The sequence below is a fragment of the Abramis brama genome (genome assembly GCF_963993115.1).
Source record: "Abramis brama genome assembly, chromosome: 25".
Lineage (NCBI taxonomy): Eukaryota > Metazoa > Chordata > Actinopteri > Cypriniformes > Leuciscidae > Abramis > Abramis brama.
Genome location: NC_139987.1, coordinates 7,947,496 through 7,970,490, shown reverse-complemented (window position 1 = coordinate 7,970,490; position 22,995 = coordinate 7,947,496). Strand labels below are relative to the sequence as shown.

At 36.6% G+C, this 22,995-nt stretch overlaps 1 protein-coding gene across 1 annotated transcript; it reads left to right on the top strand.

The window, feature by feature from the left end:
• The first annotated feature begins 17,807 nt into the window (after window positions 1-17,807).
• LOC311076101 (eosinophil peroxidase-like) lies at window positions 17,808-22,871 on the top strand. The gene is made up of 13 exons (XM_084103996.1): window positions 17,808-17,832; window positions 18,359-18,418; window positions 19,514-19,613; window positions 19,705-19,880; window positions 19,980-20,112; window positions 20,195-20,324; window positions 20,431-20,637; window positions 20,738-21,095; window positions 21,244-21,404; window positions 21,508-21,766; window positions 21,859-22,029; window positions 22,183-22,420; window positions 22,650-22,871. Exons 2-13 carry the CDS (start codon window positions 18,361-18,363, stop codon window positions 22,864-22,866), a joined length of 2,208 nt encoding a protein of 735 aa, XP_083960122.1. The 5' UTR covers window positions 17,808-17,832; window positions 18,359-18,360; the 3' UTR covers window positions 22,867-22,871.
• The last annotated feature ends 124 nt before the right edge of the window (window positions 22,872-22,995 follow it).

Here is a 22,995-nt window from a genome sequence, read left to right as displayed (position 1 = left end):
GATTTCAAGGGCAGCTTTCGCCAAATGTCAAAGCCTTTGGAATAAGCAGAGTAGAAGCACCCAAGCTTCTGACAACATTAAAGACAGACTTGGATGCATGCTGTTGTGCCTAATGTAACTCGTTGGAATTCTATATATAATGCAATGGATCGTATGATAACTTGAATTGAAGAGAAACCTCAAGAGCTCCATGATGTTTGTGAGAAAATGGACTTTCCACGACTGAAGCCATCAGAGATTACATTCATCAAAGAATATGTCATGGTGAGTTTGAACTGGCTTAGATGTACTGAATCAATCATTTTATGTAAATATTTTTAGTGTTTCATAGAATCCCATATTTTTATCATAAAAATATTTTTGGTATATGTTCTATATTATTTTTATTAAAACTAAATGACTTTAATAATTCTTTAGTAAATTATTTTAAAGTTAAGTACCTATTAATAACTCTTAAGAATATAATAATCGTTGTGACTTATGCATCCTGTGATTTGACTTACATTGACTTTTCATCATGTATTTTTGCACTCATGCATACAGCCATGTATATGTGTAATTTCACAGGTCATGGCACCATTGTCCAAGGCCCTAGATGTTCCCCAGTCAGACAAAATGGCATTCCTCAGAGTCTTGGTCCCCACAATCAACATTCTTGTTGAGAAGTTGCAGTCACTCGAGCAAGAAAACTCCCAATATTGTGGGCCATTAGCTAATGCCATCATCAGTGGTGTGAACAGAAGGTTCAGTTACCTTTCCGGTAAAACATATCTCATGGTAACGGCTTCACATCCTATGTTTCGTATGTCTTACATACCAAATGAGCAAAAAGATGACATCATCTTAAGACCAAAACAGGAGCTTTCAGCAGCACACAGTCAACATGTTGCAGAGACAATTGTTTCAAGGAAGCCAGAAAATAAAAGTGATGAGATCACAGACTACTTCTCCAGAAACCAGGAGAATGTTTTGGATGAATTTAACATTTATCTACAGTCTACAAACACACATGATAGTGCTTTCCAGCATCTATCAAAAATGAAGACAGTCTTCATTAAGTGCAATACTGGTGTCCCTGCCAGTGCCACATGTGAGCGGTTGTTTAGTATTGGAAAAGACATTTTCCTGCCAAAACACAACTGTCTTTCCGACAGTCATTTTGAGAAACTTCTCGTGTTGAATTAACAGGTCAGGCACTTCTGCTTCAGTTTAGTTAAGAGAACAAATTGAGTTGCTTACATTTTGTACTTGCCTGCTCTCATTAGAAGGACACTGCACCTCAATCCTGGACAAATGGTGTGAAACCATTTCTGTTTTGCTTGAGCGGTATAACAGTGACTCTAACTATGCCAGTTCAACTAAAATACTTAACATTTTCCAAGCGAACACACTCTTCAGTTTTTAGGCTTTTGTAACATAACAAATTTATAGCATTTTGACCCTTTGAAGGTCAATGTTTAGGATGAAGTAGACAGGTTTCAGTCTACTGCAACTACACCAGATAGTGCTTTCTCTGCCAGTGCCACATGTGAGTTTAGTTATGACCGTGCTGCACTTTTCAAGTAAACTCAATTAGCCTACCTTTATTTTTGATATAGGCCGAGATGATGTTTTTATTAATGTTTGGATTAAATTTAGCAGGCATGTAAGTGCTTTTGTGTAAATATTCTGTGTGTTTGTTTTTAAGTAATTCATTCATAATTAAATCTATAATTTCACGTATTCATCTATTTGAAGTACAATTTAAAATGTAAATGTGATGTAATGTGATGGATAATAATTTGTTGCACTTTAACTCTTTCCCCGTCCGTTTTTTAAACAGTTGCCAGCCACTGTCAGCATGTTTGATCATGTTCACAAAAGTTTTATGGCCCTCAGAATATTTTGTTGTATGAATATTTGAACATATGTCAAAAGTAAGAACAGACCCTCTGCTTTTTTTGAAACAATCAAAAACATAGTTTTTTTTATCAACACTTGAATGTTGGTAAGTTGCATAAAAAAGCAACATTTTGAGCAAAAAGCTGAGAAAATTTAGAACAGATTTAGAACGATGATTAAAATATAGATGGAGTAGACAGAGTCCATCAACACCCCTAATGCTTGCACAGTCCTATAGGTCGTCCTGGGTAACATTAGGCAGTTTGGATTTTTCTACACTAAGATTTTATGTGGAATTTTGGAACTTCTTTGTGAGAAGTTTGCACTGAATTTTCTTTCAGCCATGAAACTGAAACAAGAAAACCTTCTGACTTGACCTAAATGTTTTGCTTAGCCTATTTTCCTAATGTTGTTGCTTTTTGTTATTGTTGCTTTTTTTTTTTCTTTTTTTTTTGACGTATATTAATTTTGTTTCTTATTTTTTATTTATATTCTTGCTTATTTTGTTGTTTTTTGTTCCAATTGCTTATTTTGTTTCTTTTTATATTTCATATGACATTGCAGAGGTTTATTTTTCATTTTATATCAAGTGTACAGCTGTACAGTTTACATTTTTTGTATCTTGAAATAAATATTTCCATGTTCTGTATCACGGTGTTGTATTTGTTTCCTTTATCTGTTTAGGAGATAACTGAGCATTTAAATCTCCTTTTTAAAAGCTTTAGGAGGCATAAAAAGTCCTTACTTTAGATGAGCTCACAAAAATAGTTACCTGACAACTACTAAATGTTTTATAACTACCTGAATTAATTATGAATTTCAGTAGGAATATGTGTTAAAAAAGCATTTATTGACACATTGAGTAACTATTACTATTTGTATGAATATGTATAAATGTATATTTAAATACTTTATTAATCATTTACTTACACTTTATAAATGATCTTATGAAGCACTGACCATTCCTAATTTGCAAATAATGTAATTATTAATTGGAAAGAGAAAAATGTCCAGGGTGCTCAAGGAGTTCAAAAAAGTTTTTTAGAAGGTGCTCTTTGGGGTCAGGAATTCAGTGAAATATAGTAGAAGAAAATCCAAGGCACTCTTCTTTTAGAAATTAATAAAAAGCCTTTATTTGACTGGCTATTTCATGTTAGAAAATTTTAAAAGACATATGGGGAAAAAAACAACCCACGCGTAGCGGCACAAACAGCCTTCTTCAGGGTATGTTTTACAATCAAACACTTTCCTCTTTTATAGGTGCTAATTAGAAACACCTGAATGACAAATTACATGCACATACAGAGAAAGTCCACTAGGAGGTTGCATTACAAATTACATCAAAGAGAAAAAAGAAGAAGAAAAAAACAAACAAAAAAACAAACAAACACATATGTACATACATACACATACTCATATACACATAAAAAAAAGATAAAAAAAAAAAAAAAAGAAACCATATGTACATACATACACATACACATATACACATTTAGAAAAAAAAAAAAAAAAAAAAACATAGCCTATGTACATACATACACATACTCATATACACATTAGAAAAAATAAAAATAAATATATATATATATATATATATATGTACATACATACACATACTCATATACACATTAAAAAAAAAAAAAAAAACATCACAAAAAAGGACTAAAATCTATTTCTTCATTCAACCCAGGGTATACTGTGGCCTGTAACTCATATATATAGAATGTTTCTCTCTGTAAAAGTAATTTTAAATGGTCACCACCCCGAATACTCTTTTCGATCGTTTCTAAACCCTCAACCATTAGGCCTTCTGGATTACTATTGTGCACATTTAGGAAATGTTTTGCCATGGGGTAATCTAAATTAGCTTTTCTAATGGCATTCTTATGCTCTGATACTCTGTCTTTGAGACGTCTCTTGGTCCGGCCAACATAAAAGCATCCACATTTGCATGATAACCTGTATACCACAAACGTGGTATTGCAATTAATGAATGTCTTTATGTTGTACCTCTTATCAGTCTTGAAATTACAGAAGTCTTTACATTCTTTAATACTAGAGCAATGGTTACAAAACCCACATTTGTAAGTACCTTTTAACTGTCTTTTAAGCCAAGTGGTCTGTTTTTTGGCAGGAAGATGGCTAGATACTACTTCTACTACTTCTACTACTACACTTCTCTGAGAACAGGATCACTCTTAATGAGATTCCAATTTGAGTGTATGATCCTTTTTATGGGATTAGCCAAAGAGCTATATTCTGTCACAAAATAGGCCTGATTTTGTAAACAGGGTCGTTTTATCTTCTTCTGGAATAGCTCTGGTCTAGGAATACACTGGGCTTTCTTATAAGCATTTTGTACAATTTCTGTGTGATAGCCCCTTTCTAAAAATCGGTTCGACAGGACTTTAGCTTGCACTTCATATTCATTATCAGTGTCACAAATACGTCTAAGGCGTTGGAACTGGCCAAAAGGTATATTGTTTTTTAGCCAATTTGGATGGAAACTATCTGCTTTTAACATCGTGTTCCTATCTGTTGTTTTACGATATACAGTAGTATGGAGTTTCTTATCTTTGCCAATAGAAATGGTTAGATCTAAAAAGTTAATACTAGTTTTGGAATGTTCCATACACAATTTTATATTCCTATCATTATTGTTCAAGTGATCATAAAATTGTAACAATTCATCATAAGAACCACCCCAGATCATAAGAATATCATCAATGTACCTCCCCCACCATTTTATCTTGTCACTGTATCTGTTTAAATAGACCAAATCCCTCTCCCACCGACCTAAAAAAAGGTTAGCATAGTTGGGGGCAAAACATGCACCCATCGCAGTGCCCCGAACCTGAATATGTAGTAGGTCCTGGAAAAGGAAAACATTATTTTTAAGTGTCCATTCAGTGAGCTGAACAATGAATTCGGAGGGAGGCAAAGAGTCTGAAGGTCTATTCACCAGGAAATGTTGTAAAGCTTTTAGTCCATCATTGTGAGCAATATTTGTGTACAGAGATTCCACATCAAATGTGACTAAAAAACAATTGTCTGTAACTCTCATATCGCTTAAGACCTTCAACACATGAGTGGTATCCTGTATATAGGAAGGAAGTTGTTGAGCCAATGGCTTAATGTGAAAGTCTATGAATTGCGAAGCTGGCTCTGTGAGAGAACCATTGGACGATATGATGGGCCTGCCTGGAGGAGATTCAAGAGACTTGTGGATCTTTGGGAGCATATAGAAGGTGGGTATTCTAGGATGTTGACATAGGAGGAAATCATGCTCCTGTTTTGAAATCCACCCAGTATCCTTTGCTGTGAGCAACAGAGCTTTTAATTTATCTCTTATGTTGTCTATCGGATTGAACCGCAGCCGTTGATAGTAGTCTTGATTGTTAAGTTGTCGTAAGGCTTTGTTAGCGGTTGTGGACGAGGCAAAACATAGTCCCGCAGCCGCGAGGGACTAAACACTGAGAGTCTGAATACACTGCGACGCGCAGAAAACTCATTTCCACTCGTTGATCCAAGTTCAATCATTTATTGCACTTCAACACGTAAAAGTACATGGTACTGCAGTTACCAGGTGATAAAAGTGCTATATGAGTGCTAAAAGTGCGGTCAACAGAAAGTGTTCGCTCCCAGGCTCACTCCCTCTCTCCGTCAAAGCCCCATTGAATGCAGGTGAGCCCGTAAAGCAAAACAAATAAATCACTATCACTTCCGCCCAAACCCTGGTGGACACGCCCACCACCTACAATCCGAGTGCAGTGAATATTTATGAATGAAACCATACAGAACACATAGGAGACTTACTGGTGGCTCTTACAGGCTTCTTCAACATTTTGTCTCTGTCCATTATTACAACTGCTCCTCCTTTATCAGCCGGTTTTATAATTATAGACTCATTCTTTGTCAGATGATCTATTGCAAGTTTCTGGGATTTGGTCAAATTTTCCCTACTTGTTTGATTTGATGATAGAAATAATCTTTCAATGTCATAATCCACCTTTTTTGTAAAAGCAGTCAAAGTCGCATTCGAAATTGGAGGCATGAAGTATGATTTTGGTCTAAAGGAAGATCTTTGTGCTGTGCAGTCATTTCTCTGATTATATTGATGATACCAAACTTTAAGGTGGAGACTTCGATAGAATCTAAATAGATCCACCTTGGTATTGAACACATTAGTGTGGTAAGTGGGAGAAAAAGAGAGTCCTTTGGACAACACACTCACATGGTCAGAGGTAAGAGATGTTTTTGATAGGTTGATTACCGTCTGTTCTTGTTCCGGTCCCTGAGAGTCCATGGTTGTTGTCTTTGTCCTTGATCGTTTTCTGCCTCTCCTTGTTTTCTTCTTTTTATGTTGGATTTTATACGTTTGGGTCTTTCGTCCAAAAAATCAGACATGGTAGAAGCAGCTGGTGAAGACATATTGGAGATCGAAGTGGATTCTTCATCGCTCGTAGTAAAATTGAAGGACACAGATCTCTGTCTTTGTCTATCTCTGTGATTAGGTCTAGTCCACTTGTACACTCTGGGCCCTATTTTAACGATCTGAAACGCAAGTGTCAAAGCGCAAAGCGCAAGTAACTTTGTGGGCGGGTCTTGGCGCTGTTGCTATTTTCCCGGCGGGATAAATGACTCTTGCGCCAGGCGCAAATCTAAAATGGGTTGGTCTGAAGTAGCTTCATTATTCATAGGTGTGGTTTGGGCGTAACGTGAAATAAACCAATCAGAGCGTCATCTCACATTCCCTTTAAGAGCAGGCGCGTTTGTTCTAAAGCGGATTCCTATTATAACGGCGGATTTGCCAGGCGCGCACCAGGAGCGGTTCACAGCCGAGGAGAGCAACACTCTCGTCAGGGACGTTGGGGATGGAGAAACACACCCAAATTAACTTCGGTTAAAAAGGCATATGATAATTTGGGTAAATGTGTAAGCTAGATGTATGCTTTTATAATAAATTGTCTATCTATCTATCTATCTATCTATCTATCTATCTATCTATCTATCTATCTATCTATCTATCTATCGTAATAATGTATGATTTGCAAAAATGAAAACTGCTGCTTCTGTGAAGATGAGAGAATCAAAGTGTATGCGCGTTGTGCACACGCTACATTGATTATGGCCAAGCATGCGCCCTTAAAATAGCATATGAATAACATGCGCAACGCGCCTCTGACTTTAAACTATTTTTTCCTGGTTAGTAGCGCAATTGTTTTCTAAACCTGCAAAATAGCATGAAGGAACGTTTGCGCTGGAACACGCCTCCTCTTTGCGCTGAACCGCCCCGGGGAGCGCAAGTGTATTTCTTAGTTAACCGACGTGCTTCTGTGGAGGGAAAAGCACGCTTTGCGCGGGTGCAAAATAGGAATGATACATGCGTCGGTGTACAAAGTCAATTGCGCTGGGTGCAAGATAGGGCCCTCTGTCATCTTTATAGTCGTTTTCATCTCTCTTAAATTTCTTGATCTTTTGTTGTCTGACCCAATCTGCAAGTTTCTCGAGGTCCTGTTTCAATTTATTTTCAAATGGCAGTTTTGTGTCATCATTACTCATGCCGGAGATTTGTACTTTTATCTCATTGATTTTTTCTTGCACCACTTCTTTTTCTTTCTTACTATGTTCAATGATTAGCAGAATCAGATCTAATGAGCATTTATTCAAAATGGCTTCCCATTTTGATCTGAAATCAGTATCTTCTATGCCAAACGAGGGAAACTTTTTTATTCTAAGTCCTCTTGGAATGCGGCCCTCACGCCAGTAATCAGACAGATTAACGATACTCCAATGAAGCTTAATCTCTTTTTCTGCCATTCTTTTGAGTTCAAAATATTTTTTACTCACATCTGGCTCAGCTCCTGGAGAATTTGTTGTGTCATCGAGTAAAGACTGAGTTACAATGATGTTGTTGGCTTGCTCATTCGAATATGAGAATGCTGCGTTGTATCTTCCATTCTCCATCTTGAGCTAATAATACGACTCCACCATGCCCACTGGATACGAGCAGAGCAACTCCAGAAAAAGCACGTCCCTAGTGCTTAATAATTGGAATGAGAAAAATGTCCAGGGTGCTCAAGGAGTTCAAAAAAGTTTTTTAGAAGGTGCTCTTTGGGGTCAGGAATTCAGTGAAATATAGTAGAAGAAAATCCAAGGCACTCTTCTTTTAGAAATTAATAAAAAGCCTTTATTTGACTGGTTATTTCATGTTAGAAAATTTTAAAAGACATATGGGGAAAAAAACAACCCACGCGTAGCAGCACAAACAGCCTTCTTCAGGGTATGTTTTACAATCAAACACTTTCCTCTTTTATAGGTGCTAATTAGAAACACCTGAATGACAAATTACATGCACATACAGAGAAAGTCCACTAGGAGGTTGCATTACAAATTACATCAAAGAGAAAAAAGAAGAAGAAGGGGTGGTTCTTACACTCAAAAAAATGCTGGGTTGTTTCTGTAAACAAATTGTTGGGTTGATTGTGCTGGGTCAAAAAGTTGGGTTGTTTGAGGTACTGTAAACACATTATTGGGTTGCTCATGCTGGGTCAAATGAGTTGTAAGGGGGTCATTCACAAATAAACCGCTGGTTGGGTTATTTTGACCCAGCAACTGGTTACTTTTTTCATTCTTTGCAGAACTTTCTGGATTCTTCACTTCTGACTCGAGGAGCACGTCACTCGGAGCAGGCATTGTTTTATGGTAAGTTAATATGATGTTTACCTATATTTTTAATAAGTTGTGGTGGTGGTAGCAGCAAGCTAATTTCACTGTTCAACATACAGTCTTTGATATGGAAGTGTGAGAGGTAACGTATTTATTCTGTGAAACATTAAATAGCCACAGCTAGCCGGTTAGAATTTTTGATAAAATGCTGCATCGTTAAATCCTTAGTTGAAATTAAACCAGCTATATATCAGCAGCCTTTTTGAAATATGCAGTTTAAATTCTAAATTCATCATGTAATTATCGTAGGCCTATTCATTGTCGACGTTGCGTATTTAAAAGTGAGAAAAGCGTTTTGTATGAAATCCATACGCGCACTATCCCTCACAGGGCTCGCACGTAAAATCAGCGGGAAATGAGTCTCTAATGTACGTTAGGCTAGCTAGTGAGTTGTGAGTGAAAAGTCTGCTGGCATAGTTTTAGAAATACTCGTCAGAAGAAGTGACTGAGGTAAGTTCCAGCACAGTCTGCGTGTGTCTTCTGTAATGTCTCGAACCATCGTTTGTGCCCCAAAAAAAAAGGCTTTCAAGAGCTTGATATAGCCTAGTTTTTTTTAGTAAATGTATGCCTTGCAATCTTTAAACAGCAACTGAGGAAAAGAGAAATAAATGGACAGGCGCCAGTTTTGAGAAGAAAATTATACCCGTTTAGTTGAACGAATGATCGTCAATATTTAAAACTTAAACAATTTAAACTTACATGATAGCCTACCCTATCTTTCATTTTATTGTGTGAAACATCTAAACGAGGCGATCATCAGCGCTGCCAGTCAGGAGATTAACGAGCAGCTTTGTGGGTTTGTGAGTTTTAACATTACAGTAATATTTTACTTTTAATAAATTAATGTTTTATTTTAATGCCTTAATGTTGATAATATTTGTCCAAATTACTCTTTTATTACTATTACTATAATTCAGTTTGCAAATACTGAATACACATTTTGTTTGTTTTTTTACATTTAGTCATTTGGTAATGTTTGGAATATTTTTATTGCATATTCAATAATAAATTGATACTTCCACAAAAAAGCTTAACTTGCATGTCAGTTTATTTGCAACACTCTAAGTGATTGTCTGGGAAGCAGACACGCTCTGTCAGTTTAAATCTAGACTAAAACGCATCTCTTTTACCTGGCATTCATATAGAACATTATACATTATTCAAATCAGTTAAATGATTATTAGGCTGCATAGATAAGGTCAGCTGGAACCGGGCACACTTTCCTATAACACCTGATGTACTCATTATTTAATAAGAAGAATGACATCTATGCTAATGTTTGTCTTTCTGTTTATTCTGAGGTTTACTGAAGTCAGCCGGATCCGGGCCGTATCCAGATCAGAAGGTGGACCTGTGCCTGGACCCATCTATGACGCATCCCTGAAGGGCCAGCCTCATCAGCCCTGTGAAGGCCTCATCGACACGACTGATCCTCAACAAACTCGTCTCCATAGCGGTGTGATGACTCCGACTTCCAACCAGATGGAACTGGATAAATATTCTGAATGTTCTTATTCAATCTGACCTCTGACCTGTAATGCTGCCTGAATCATAATTATACACTGTTCGCTCGATGGCCAGAGGAGAACTGAGCGACTGAGACTGGGTTCTCCCAAGGTTTTTTTCTCTGTTCTGTCACTGATGGAGTTTTGGTTCCTTGCCACTGTTGCCTTGGCTTTTGGCTTGCTTAGTTGGGGACATTTAATATTCAACAATATTATTGATTTGCCTTAAGGTGGACGATGATGCAATTTTCTTCTAAACAAACTTTGTTGTATTATTTTCATGTTACAGTATCACTGTGAAGCTGCTTTGATACAATCTGTATTGTAAAAAGCGCTATATAAATAAAGATGACTTGACTTGTGTAATCAACAGGTGAGGACAAACATGGTTGAATATTTACAAAATGAGATGACTGGTGAATTGCTGCACATTCTGTGCCTCAGGAACGAGACGAGGGGGACATGTCAGACCTTTGACATTGATTAACATTTGTATTCAATAAAGAAAAGTATTAAATGTATAAAATTTTTAAAAAATTAAATGAGATTGAAATCACATATACAGTGGCCTCTCTGGTTTATTGTATTACAGAGATAATAATTATTTTACATTCGTAATATAACAAATATTTGTTACTAATTATTAAGGCAATGAGACAAGAAATAACCCAGCACATGAGTAAGACTTAACCCAGCAAGAGGGTTAATTTCACCCACTGGTTGGGTCAAATGAATGACCCAGAAATATGGGTTAAATGGTAAAACCCAGCACTTGGGTCAAACCAACCCAGCGCGTGTTCTGTCCAATAGTGACCCAGCGGTGTGGTTAAGGATGGGTTATTTTTTAACCCAGCAGTTTTTAGAGTGTATGATGAATTGTTACAATTTTATGATCACTTGAACAATAATGATAGGAATATAAAATTGTGTATGGAACATTCCAAAACTAGTATTAACTTTTTAGATCTAACCATTTCTACTGGCAAAAATAAGAAACTCCATACTACTGTATATCGTAAAACAACAGATAGGAACACGATGTTAAAAGCAGATAGTTTCCATCCAAACTGGCTAAAAAACAATATACCTTTTGGCCAGTTCCAACGCCTTAGACGTATTTGTGACACTGATAATGAATATGAAGTGCAAGCTAAAGTCCTGTCGAACCGATTTTTAGAAAGGGGCTATCACACAGAAATTGTACAAAATGCTTATAAGAAAGCCCAGTGTATTCCTAGACCAGAGCTATTCCAGAAGAAGATAAAACGACCCTGTTTACAAAATCAGGCCTATTTTGTGACAGAATATAGCTCTTTGGCTAATCCCATAAAAAGGATCATACACTCAAATTGGAATCTCATTAAGAGTGATCCTGTTCTCAGAGAAGTGTTTTCTGCATCTCCAAAAATTAGCTTCAAGAGGGCTCCAACTCTGCGAGATAGGCTAGTATCTAGCCATCTTCCTGCCAAAAAACAGACCACTTGGCTTAAAAGACAGTTAAAAGGTACTTACAAATGTGGGTTTTGTAACCATTGCTCTAGTATTAAAGAATGTAAAGACTTCTGTAATTTCAAGACTGATAAGAGGTACAACATAAAGACATTCATTAATTGCAATACCACGTTTGTGGTATACAGGTTATCATGCAAATGTGGATGCTTTTATGTTGGCCGGACCAAGAGACGTCTCAAAGACAGAGTATCAGAGCATAAGAATGCCATTAGAAAAGCTAATTTAGATTACCCCATGGCAAAACATTTCCTAAATGTGCACAATAGTAATCCAGAAGGCCTAATGGTTGAGGGTTTAGAAACGATCGAAAAGAGTATTCGGGGTGGTGACTGTTTAAAATTACTTTTACAGAGAGAAACATTCTATATATATGAGTTACAGGCCACAGTATACCCTGGGTTGAATGAAGAAATAGATTTTAGTCCTTTTTTGTGATGTTTTTTTTTTTTTTTTTTTTTTTTTTATGTGTATATGAGTATGTGTATGTATGTACATATGTTTTTTTTTTTCTAATGTGTATATGAGTATGTGTATGTATGTACATATGTGTTGTTGTTTTTTTTCTTTTTTTTTTTTTCTTTTTTTCTAAATGTGTATATGAGTATGTGTATGTATGTACATATGGTTTCTTTTTTTTTTTTTCTTTTTTTTTTCTAATGTGTATATGAGTATGTGTATGTATGTACATATGTGTTTTTGTTTTTTTGTTTTTTTTTCTTCTTCTTCTTTTTTCTCTTTGATGTAATTTGTAATGCAACCTCCTAGTGAACTTTCTCTGTATGTGCATGTAATTTGTCATTCAGGTGTTTCTAATTAGCACCTATAAAAGAGGAAAGTGTTTGATTGTAAAACATACCCTGAAGAAGGCTGTTTGTGCCGCTACGCGTGGGTTGTTTTTTTCCCCATATGTCTTTTAAAATTTTCTAACATGAAATAGCCAGTCAAAAAAAAGGCTTTTTATTAATTTCTAAAAGAAGAGTGCCTTGGATTTTCTTCTACTATATTTCAATGTAATAATTAATTTAGAAATTAAAATTGATTATTAATAAAGTATTAATTTACAATTATTAAACACATTTTAGATATGCTTATACATTAAAAATAAAGCATTTATAGCTGTATTTATAACTGCTTACAAATGTCTATTAATGTAGGGACATTGCTTTATAAATGATACATTCACTATTTACTAACTAATGATTCATAGCATGCAGTAAATCAAGGCAAGGAAAAACAGTGTGCACTTCATCACGTACAGACTGCGAACAAAGGGAAACAAAACAAAACTGAAAGTTGGATAATATGAAATGTTCCTACTTCCTTGTGCTTCAATGCTGAAACCAGTTCACAAAAAAATCTGAATTGTTATTGTCCTTTAAGGTGTGCAAAGTTGTGATATCTGCCCCCACTTTGTTGTTGTAAAGTTTCTCAATCCTCTAATGTATTCTAAAAGTTCACTAACAAAGTCACTAATAGTACATTTTCATGCCATTTTCTAACTATTAATCTGTTGTTAATAAAGTGTCACCAAGAATTACATTTTTGAAGGGGTCCCTGGGTAGTTGGCTCATCTTACCCCACTCTCCCCTGCTGCAAAACACAGGCACAGAAAGAGAAGTGCTTGAAATAGCAAACCATATAGGCACAAAACTGACTACATTACAGGTTGTCACCTGATGTCTGATTAATTAGTTCAATGACAAACAGCTCACATACACCCACATACTGCAAAAATAGCTTTATTTATATTACATTATATATTACATTTTAATAACCAATCATTATTCTAAAATGTGGAAAATAGTCATAATAATAATAAATAGTTCACACTTTTAGACTAGATCTGCAAGGACACTGAAATAAATGACATCAAAACACAGACCACTTACATTCTGAAACATTTTACCTTGTGGTGAATCTTGTGAACTTGAATATCATGTATATATAAACCATCAACCAACATACTAATGCATTCATTTTTTTTATTGAATAGCATTTATTAAAAAAATTATATATATATTTATATAGCTTATAAAATGGCATATTGTAGTATACGAAGTGCATGAAAATTCTGTCATCATTTACTCACCCTCATGTCATTCCAAACCTGCATGCCTTTCTTCTGCTGAACACAAAATAAGATATTTTGATAGAAGATAAAGACCTCCATGTATGGACAAAAACAGTGAGACATTTCTCAAAATATCTTCTTTAGAAGAAGGAAAGGCATACAGGTTTGGGACGACATGAGGGTGAATAAATGATCTATCCATTGTGTCAGTATTAGGGGTGAGATCTCGCGATATTCAAATGTGACGAGATTTCTCGTTGAGGTGAAAAGCTGCCTCGCGATATCGCCATGACGGAGCGTGAGGGTGAAATTAGCATAGAATACCTGTATGCCATCGCTATGTTTTCATTGCATTGCTTCCACTGTTGTTTTGCTTTTTTTAAAAATAAATAAAAACCATTTAATTCAGTTGGATAAAGGTCGCTTCAATTGTAAACTATTGTAAATGTCTGCTCTGTAAAGTAAAACGCGAGCTCTCTGATGCGCCATGCGCACAAAGTAGGCCGCATACAATAGCCTGTCTTCCAATACCAAACCTATCTTAGGCTGGGCTGTGTAGATGTAACCACCTCTTAGCTCTGGTCTCTGTTTGCACTTTGAATATTGAGAGAGTACTTTGATTATGGTTTGATTATGGTTTCACTTATTGTTTGCACTTTATTTATGTTTTATTTCTATATTCAATTTGTGGAAAGGAATTCAATTAACAGGTCACACACAGCCTCAACTCAAGTTTTGGAAGCTTATAATTCATGTACAGTAAGGTCTGAAGAGACTTGATGTTAAACAGGACAGAAGCCAGTCAGTTGAGTTTGTGGCAAAACCTTTTACAGTGCTTGTATATTGTTGTCTTTCAATGCATATGATAATTCATATTGAGAAGTAGAACTGAAATTACATTCATTACAAAATTATCAGTTAAAACATTTCAAAATACACCTGAATATTTTTACATGAATTTTGTCACTGCGTGAGCTTAGAATTATAAGGATCTATCTCCATTTGGGGTAGTTCTGAGATATTGAGCATCAAAATTTTTACATCCCAGCTGGCAATGGAGAGATGGAACCTTTTTATTTTATTAATAACTACTAACAAAATATTTTTCTACAAAAATAACACCACACAGGCATTAATAAACACCTAATGGATCAGATTATGTCAAAAACTCAATTTCGACCAAAAGTGGAGATAGAACCTTATAATTCTAAGCTCACGACTGGGGATTTCTTAAAAATACTGAGCACAAATCTCGGCTCGTTCTCTTGAGCTTAGTGTCTCGTCACACCCCTAGTCAGTATTAAGAAGCTACGTACAGAAATCCATAGTTCTTGTTTTTGCATTCCTGTAATGCATACTAAGAAGTGTCACCTCAAAACAATTAAAAAAATAAACACCACACATGGTAAATGTGAAAAGGAATAAGGAAGTAAACGCCTACAACACCCTCAGTGACGCTTAACAGAGTGATGTATGGACAAAAACAATGACACATTTCTTTAAATATCTTTATCTTAGTATCTTTAAAATATCTTTAAAGAAGGAGAGGCATACAGTTATCAGTCACCACCCTGTCTGATTTAGGCATGGAGTTTTGGGATTTTTCAATTGTCAGGTGATAGCATCAGTTTGCACACTTCAGTCTGTCACACAAAAGAATGAAGTTTCTGGTCGGTCATCAAATTAATCAAACAAGATACTGTCATAGGGATAATCTGAGTTTGTGTTATGTTTGGATGGGTTTTGAATTATGTTTCAGTTCTGTGCCTCAGGTTTCTCTCATTCTCTCATTTCTCCCCACTATTTAGCAGGCAAAAAAAAACAATAGTGTTACAAAATGTTGCCACAGTTACGTTTTTTTTTTTTTTCAATGAGCCTGTGTTGCATAAAAAATATCTCAAATCACATCAGGTTAACGAAAGACACGTCTCTGTCACACGCACTCAGTTTTGTTGATCTTTAGTTACACTTCCATGAACTTTCAGGTGGTTTTCTTCAGTCACATGTTTCTTTGTCGTTGTTTCCTGCTACTCACACTACTCTTGATTGATTAAAATCATTTCGTATTGGATCCTGTGTACCTTCGTCTTAATCTTCGTGACATTCTCATCTTTTGCACAACTTTAATAATGTCAGAAGATTTGTTTAAATGTTAAATTAAACTAAGTTTGGATTGACTAATATACCATGACAATAAGTTCAATCACAACACTTGAGAGTCTCAGATATTAATACGTGACAGTTTGTAGTTCATCTAATATTAATGACTCTATTGAAAATTTTGTCTTGAGGTTTGCCTTCTCTTAGCCAACAAAGTTAAGAAAGTTCAAGTAACTTTCAACAGATCTGAAAAATTCTGCAAGGCCAGAAAAATTAATTAGTTGTTTTTCAAGTCTGCAGGCGTTTACTTTTAGTAGTGTAATTGCAATTAAAATTATGAAATTAAACTTGATATGACATCAATTATGAAAGAGTCTTATGGAATGAGGATTTTGGAAAAACAGAAATTAAAAGAAATTAAAACAGACAGACATTGTGCCCAGTAAAAAGTAGTGAATTGGACAAAAAACAAATGACCTGATAACACAATTGATTAAAAAAATATTTTGATAAATGATAGGTTTTAGGCGAGTATTAAATACATTTTTTACTGGTAGAGCCCTTGTGTGTGCCAGCATGTTTTCCAATTCTGTGACCAGGAAAGCAAAGCAAATCATAACTTCATAATCAGGCTCTGATTCATCACATGGAGTTTGATGTCATAAATTCTATGGTAAGTGGAGTGCTGGTAAAAATGAACACAAAAGAAGTGCTTCCTGATCTCAGTGATAGATTATAGGTCAATAGGCTGTTAAACAATTTAAACTATTTTAGGTTTCAACTTATTTTAGATTTTTTTCTTCTTTTTTTTCCCCTAAATGTTATAAAAGTTTAAAAAACAAACAAAAACATGGTGACAGTAATATACACTGTCTACCAGTCAAATGGTTCAACCCACTTTATTTGAATTTGTTACTCTGCATGACCTTAAAACGTTTTCTTGAATTCTGAAAATGTGTGGACAATATAAATTGTGTTAATGTATGAATATGATTTTTTAGTTTAGTGTCCAATTCACACTATTAACTAGTTCAGTGGTTCTCAAACCTGTCCTGGAGGACCACTAACACTGCATGTTTTCGTTGTCTCCCTAATCAAACACACCTGATTCAACTCTTCAGCTCCTTAACCCATGTGATAATGAGCTGATGAGTTGAATCAGGTGTGTTTGATTAGGGAGACAACGAAAACATGCAGTGTTAGTGGTCCTCCAGGACAGGTTTGAGAACCACTGAACTAGTTGCTTTAATTAGCATGAATATTACAAGGATATTGTTAGTTTGTTAGTACTAATAAAGCACACCCTTTTCTGTATGATCATATTCTACATCCATTAATCCTACCCAATACCTAAACTTAACAACTACCTTACTAACTATTAATAAGCAGTGATTTGGAGTTTACTGAAGAAAATTATAGTGAGTCGAAATTAATAGTTAGCCAGTGAGAATTGGACACTAATCTAAAGTGTGACCGTCTCTCTCTCTCTCTCTCTCTCTCTCTCTCTCTCTCTCTCTCTCTCTATATATATATATATATATATACACACACAACATTTTATTGTATTTATTGTTATTATTATTATTTAATGGATGAACTGGAGCAGACAATGAAAGAAAAGCAGCCAACAAGTGCCCATCAAACTCCTGTGTTATTGTAATTCTGAGATCTAAGATAGTTTTTGGAATTTTGGTAACTACATAATTTCATTACTTCAGTTTAATGAGTGAATAAATGATGACAGTATTAATTTTTTTTTGGGGAACTACCCCTTGTGTCAGTATAAAGACATTATTACGCACAGAAATACGTAGCTATTGTTTTTGCATTCCTTAATGCATACTAAGAAGTGTCACCTCAAAACAATTAAAGAAACACCACACATGGTAAATGTGAAAAGGAAAAAGGAAGTAAACCAGTTGCTCCGCCTAGGACTCCCTCAGTGATGCTTAACAGAGTGAGGATGAGGGACGGTATAAAGCACACTCTCAGAGCCTTGAGTCCGGAACCAAAGAGCCTGAGACCTGTAACCAGGTGAGAAATGCAACCAATCTAAAACTTATTGTTAGATGGCTTTTTTGTTGTTGTTGTTGTAAATAAATTTAATTGCACTTTTTACGTAGTTGTTGTGAAACTCTGTGATGCTGATTGCAAATGCAAAGTATAAATGCAAATGTATTTAAGTCTAATTATTTGTTACATTGTATAAACACTTCTCACTCTAGAATGTTTTTTTAATTGTCAAATTTTTCAGATTCTTTCACAATAAATCTGTATTATTTTGCCTGTGTCTCTTAAAATGTAAAATATGCACAATATTGAAACATATTTATTTTGTTTAAAAACTGCTATCATATGTTATACTCCAAATGACTACAGTCTAAAATAACATTTTAATCTTACTTCGTTTTTAAAAAAGTTACATTTATTTATTTAAATACTTTTTTTTTTTTTACTTAAATCTAGAGGAATTTATCTTCCAAAACTGAGGAAATGCATAAAACAAAAAGTGCAATTTTCATAAACAATGTTTTTCATATGGTCACACTTTGTGTTTCAGAGATGAATCATTGCACCTTGCTTTTTGTGGTCGGGTGCTGTTGTGCCCTTTCCATGGGTGGTAAGTTTATCAGTTAAGGTCCTGATATACTCAAGGACTCTAAGTTCTTTTTCGTTCTTCGCTTCGAAAATACGTGACCAGTGATATACTGTTAGCGAAAGTCGCAATATTTTAGATGAATATGTAAATATGTGCTGCACGCTTTCCTCTCACTAACAAAATAAAAAAAATAGAACAAAAAATAGAAAACAGCAAGCTTTTTTAAAGAAAACATAAGAAAAGCATCTGATCATAACAACTTGGATATGTTTGCACGAGCTCAGCAAATCGGCACTCCAGTAAAGTCACGTCAAATTTATATATTAAGACCTCCGATGCAAAAGCCTCTAAAAGCCACCTATTAAAAAGTGAGATAATAATATTGAGTGAATGCTCTCCGCACTTAGTACATCAAATACTTTCACTTCAAACTCACTAAATCCCAGCCTCATCCCTTTCAGAAATGTCGGTACTTAGGTAGAAACCTATACATAGGAGCCTGATAAAAATGTTAATATTAAAGAAAAACATTAGACGGACTTAGAGGCTTTTGCATCTTAAGTCTTCATATATCACTTCATTTATACAATAGATTTCTTAAAATCAAGCAGCTTTACAGTAATAAAAAAACGGTGTCAGTGTCTCATGTTATCCAAAGTACAACTTAATTCTCTACTATAAAGCATCTCTCCAGTGTGTTCATGTTTTTCTTGCGGACATCCGACCTCGACAGACTGAACAGAAGAAATGAACCAGAGATTTCCTTATCAAAAAAAAAAGAAAGAAAAAAAACGGAGCCTCTGCGCACGCCAACCTATGATGTAATCACCTTGGACCAATGGTAGTACGAAGGTGTTTACCAGCCGGAGCGAACTTTTCTGGAAAGTTAGCTTTGCAAAGCTGTTTCAAACTGCCAAAACGAACTTCATCTTGGCCTGATTTTGTACAAAACGTCCTTTTCCATTCTTCAATTTCACTTGAAATATATTGGGGGCCTTTCAAAAATTAATCAGCTAATGATTAGCAATATAAAAAATACAGGTACACTAAAATTTGTCATTATTAGTATTTCTGGGGCAATGAATTGATGATTTAATACCCTGTTCTTTTTTTTAGCAGAAGACGAGAGTCGTTTAGCCAGGAGACGTTTCATTCTAGATTCAATCGAGGAAGCAAAGCAAATAGTAGATGCTGCTTATAAGTATTCTCGTGATGAGTGAGTAAAATTTGTAAGAATGTTGCTCAATATTCCTGTGCCATCATCAGTCATTGATCTATTTTATTTTTATAAATCTTCCCTCTTCCAGGAGTTTAGCAAGGGTGCGCAGAGATGTCATCAAGCCTTCCGACAAGTTACGTCTGCTGAAACAGCCAGCTCGAAAGACACGAGACGCTGTGAGAGCCGCAGACTACATGGGGCAAACGCTCAGACTGATCAGTGAGAAAGCCCATCATGTACACAAGAGGTCCATCAATGCTACAAGTATGAGTAAAACATGTTGCAAAGCTTGCAAAGCTCAGAAAAGATCCATCACTGACTGATGTTCCTTTCTATAAACTGTTGTTATGTGTTTTCCCCTAGATCTGCTCACTCAAGACGAGCTTAACACAATCACACGTCTGACAGGGTGTACTGCTCAAGTCCGGCCACCTTCTTGTAGGACCACACCCCACATAAACAAGTATCGAACTGCCAGCAATGTCTGCAACAACAGGTCTGTCTTGCACTCCTTATTCAGAGTCTTAATCAAAGACTCAGTGTTTGTCTTGCTAAACAACTAAATTTATAATTCCCAGGAATAACCCACTTCTTGGTGCATCCAACACCCCTTTTGCCCGATGGTTGCCTGCTGTCTATGAGGATGGCATATCCCAGGCCAAAGGATGGGATCCCAACAGATTGCTTAATGGTGCAGCGCTGCCCCTGGTATGATGGAGATGATAATGAATAGTTTACTGAAGTCTACCTGACAATCAAGTAGGCCACCAATCAGTTAACAAAGTCCAAATTCTGTCTACCTCATTGATTACAGGTCCGACTGGTTTCCAATCGTATTCTAAGCACTGCAGATGCTGACGTAGAGAGTGATCATGACTTTACCTTCATGCTTACACTCTTTGGGCAATGGGTTGACCACGATCTGACTTTTACGCCCACCTCACCAAGCATTAGGTCCTTCAGCAGTGGCCTCAACTGTGACGAGAGCTGTGAGCGCTCTGAACCCTGCTTCCCAATTCCGGTCAGTTAAAGATTGTTCTTCTGTCAGATATTATTATTATTGCCACTATTGTTGTTGTATAATAACAATCTTTCATGATACATTTAATGTCAAAACACAGGCTCCTCCAGGAGATCAACGCCTGCTTCCTGACTCCTGTCTCCCTTTCTTCCGTTCGTCACCGGCCTGTGGTTCTGGGAACACCGCCTATTTCTTTGGTGGTGTCCCCAAAGTTCAGGAACAGATCAACGCTCTAACAGCTTTCCTAGATGCTGGACAGGTTTACGGGAATGAGGATGGGCTAGCAAAGGAACTACGAGACCTGACCAATGATGGTGGTCTTCTGCGTGTCAATGATCAGTTCAAGGATAATGGACGAGAGCACCTGCCCTTTACTAGTGTAAAAAGTAACATGTGTGCCACACGTGGGAAAACCCTCAATGACACCACCCTAACAGAGGTGCCTTGCTTCATTGCAGGTCAGTAACTTTTTCATTCTTAGAAAATCTTATGCCTTCATATGCAAGTATCAGGCATTTTCCTAGTCGTCATTGGTAAATGCAGCATCTAAAATGTGTGGTATATACCTACTATTTGCAAATGCTAATGAACTCTTGATGTGTGCAGGGGATGTTCGTGTTGTTGAAAACATTGCTCTTACCTCATTACACGCACTTTTCTTGAGAGAGCACAATAGATTAGCTCGTGCCCTCCATGTGCAAAATCCTACCTGGAATAGTGAAACCCTCTATCAAGAGGCAAGAAAAATTGTGGGTGCCTACAACCAGGTAAAGACACTCAATGAAAAGTGCATTAACACAAGCACAAACAGTTACATGTGGAGTACAACATATATATATTCATATATTCAACCTCTCCTTTCTCTTTTAGATCTTGGTGATTAAGGACTACTTGCCGATAATTGTGGGTCCTGATGCTTACAATAGTCGCCTTGGACAATATCCAGGTTACAATGAAAATGTGGACCCTACCATTGCAAACGTCTTTGCCACTGCAGCTTTCCGTTTTGCCCACCTGGCCATCCAACCCATCATATCTCGTCTTGATGAAAATTACCAGAACCATCCTCAATTTTCAAGTGTGCCCGTCTTTGAAGCCTTCTTCTCGCCATGGAGGGTGATATTTGAAGGTGAATTTGTGAGGCTTGTAACAGCATACCCAGAGAGTCCTAAATCTGTCTTCTTTCAAGCTCACTTTATTTCTACTTTGCTTTTTGTGTAGGGGGCATTGATCCTCTGCTGCGTGGACTGCTTGGTCGGCCAGCAAAACTGAATACACAGGACCACATGATGGTGAATGCTCTTAGAGAGAGACTGTTTGCCTTTACAGCCCACATTGCTTTGGACTTGGCATCCCTCAATATGCAAAGAGGCCGTGACCACGCTATACCAGGTAAATATTCTGGATTCATACACAACATGCAAAGAAAACTCTTGGAACCCTTTAAATCCAACCATGTGAAGTCAACTCAGCTTCATGCTGCATTATCACTCCATGTGTTTTTTTAGAAGACTTAATGGGTATTTATCTGTTGTTTCTCACAAGGCTATAATGCATGGCGTCGGTTCTGTGGACTGTCTGAACCTCAGAATGAGCAAGAATTGGCTGTGGTGATGAACAACACTGAATTGGCTCGCAGGCTGATTGAGCTTTATGGCACCCCTAAGAACATTGACATTTGGTTGGGAGGTGTTGCTGAGCCTTTTGTTCCTGGTGGTCGTGTTGGTTCTCTTTTTGCCTGCCTTATCTCTACACAGTTCCAGCACATTCGCGAGGGTGACAGGTAAAGATTTCTGTGTATTTAGTCCAGGGGTGTCCAATCCCTCTCCTGGAAGAGAGAACCTGCTAATCAAGGTCTTCAGGAAATTTCCAGGTAAATGCCCTGTGGCAGGTTGGAGCTAAACTCTGCAGGACACTGGCCCTCCAGGAGCAAGATTGGACATCCCTGATTTAGTCTAAGAGAACAGCATGTGTTTGAGTGGTGTTAATGTCAAGTTGCACATTGTGTTCAGGTTATGGTGGGAGAACAAAGGAGTGTTTACCACACAACAAAAAGCATCACTAGCCTCTGTGTCGCTGGCCCGCATCATCTGTGACAACACTGGAATCAGCAGAGTTCCCAGAGATCCTTTCCGCTTCACAAGTTCAGCCGATTTCGTTAACTGTGGGGATATCCCCGCCTTCAACCTCAACCCTTGGATTGAAACTGGTAAGGCACCACAGTATTAGAGCTCTTAAATGATTATTTGCTGTGTGGTCATACATAAATCTTCTTCCTCTGACTGCAAATTTCTAAGCTTCTTACTGCCTTTGTATGTGCTTGTAGAGGTTGATTTATGGTAGTATAGGCAAACAGGT

Excerpts from the sequence above, each read along its gene's own strand:
- LOC311076101 (XM_084103996.1), top strand. The coding sequence starts at position 18,361 with ATGAATCATTGCACCTTGCTTTTTGTGGTCGGGTGCTGTTGTGCCCTT. Across the intron at positions 20,638-20,737 it reads AACCCTGCTTCCCAATTCCG|GCTCCTCCAGGAGATCAACG; the intron begins GTCAGTTAAAGA and ends GTCAAAACACAG. Across the intron at positions 21,405-21,507 it reads TTGTGGGTGCCTACAACCAG|ATCTTGGTGATTAAGGACTA; the intron begins GTAAAGACACTC and ends TTTCTCTTTTAG.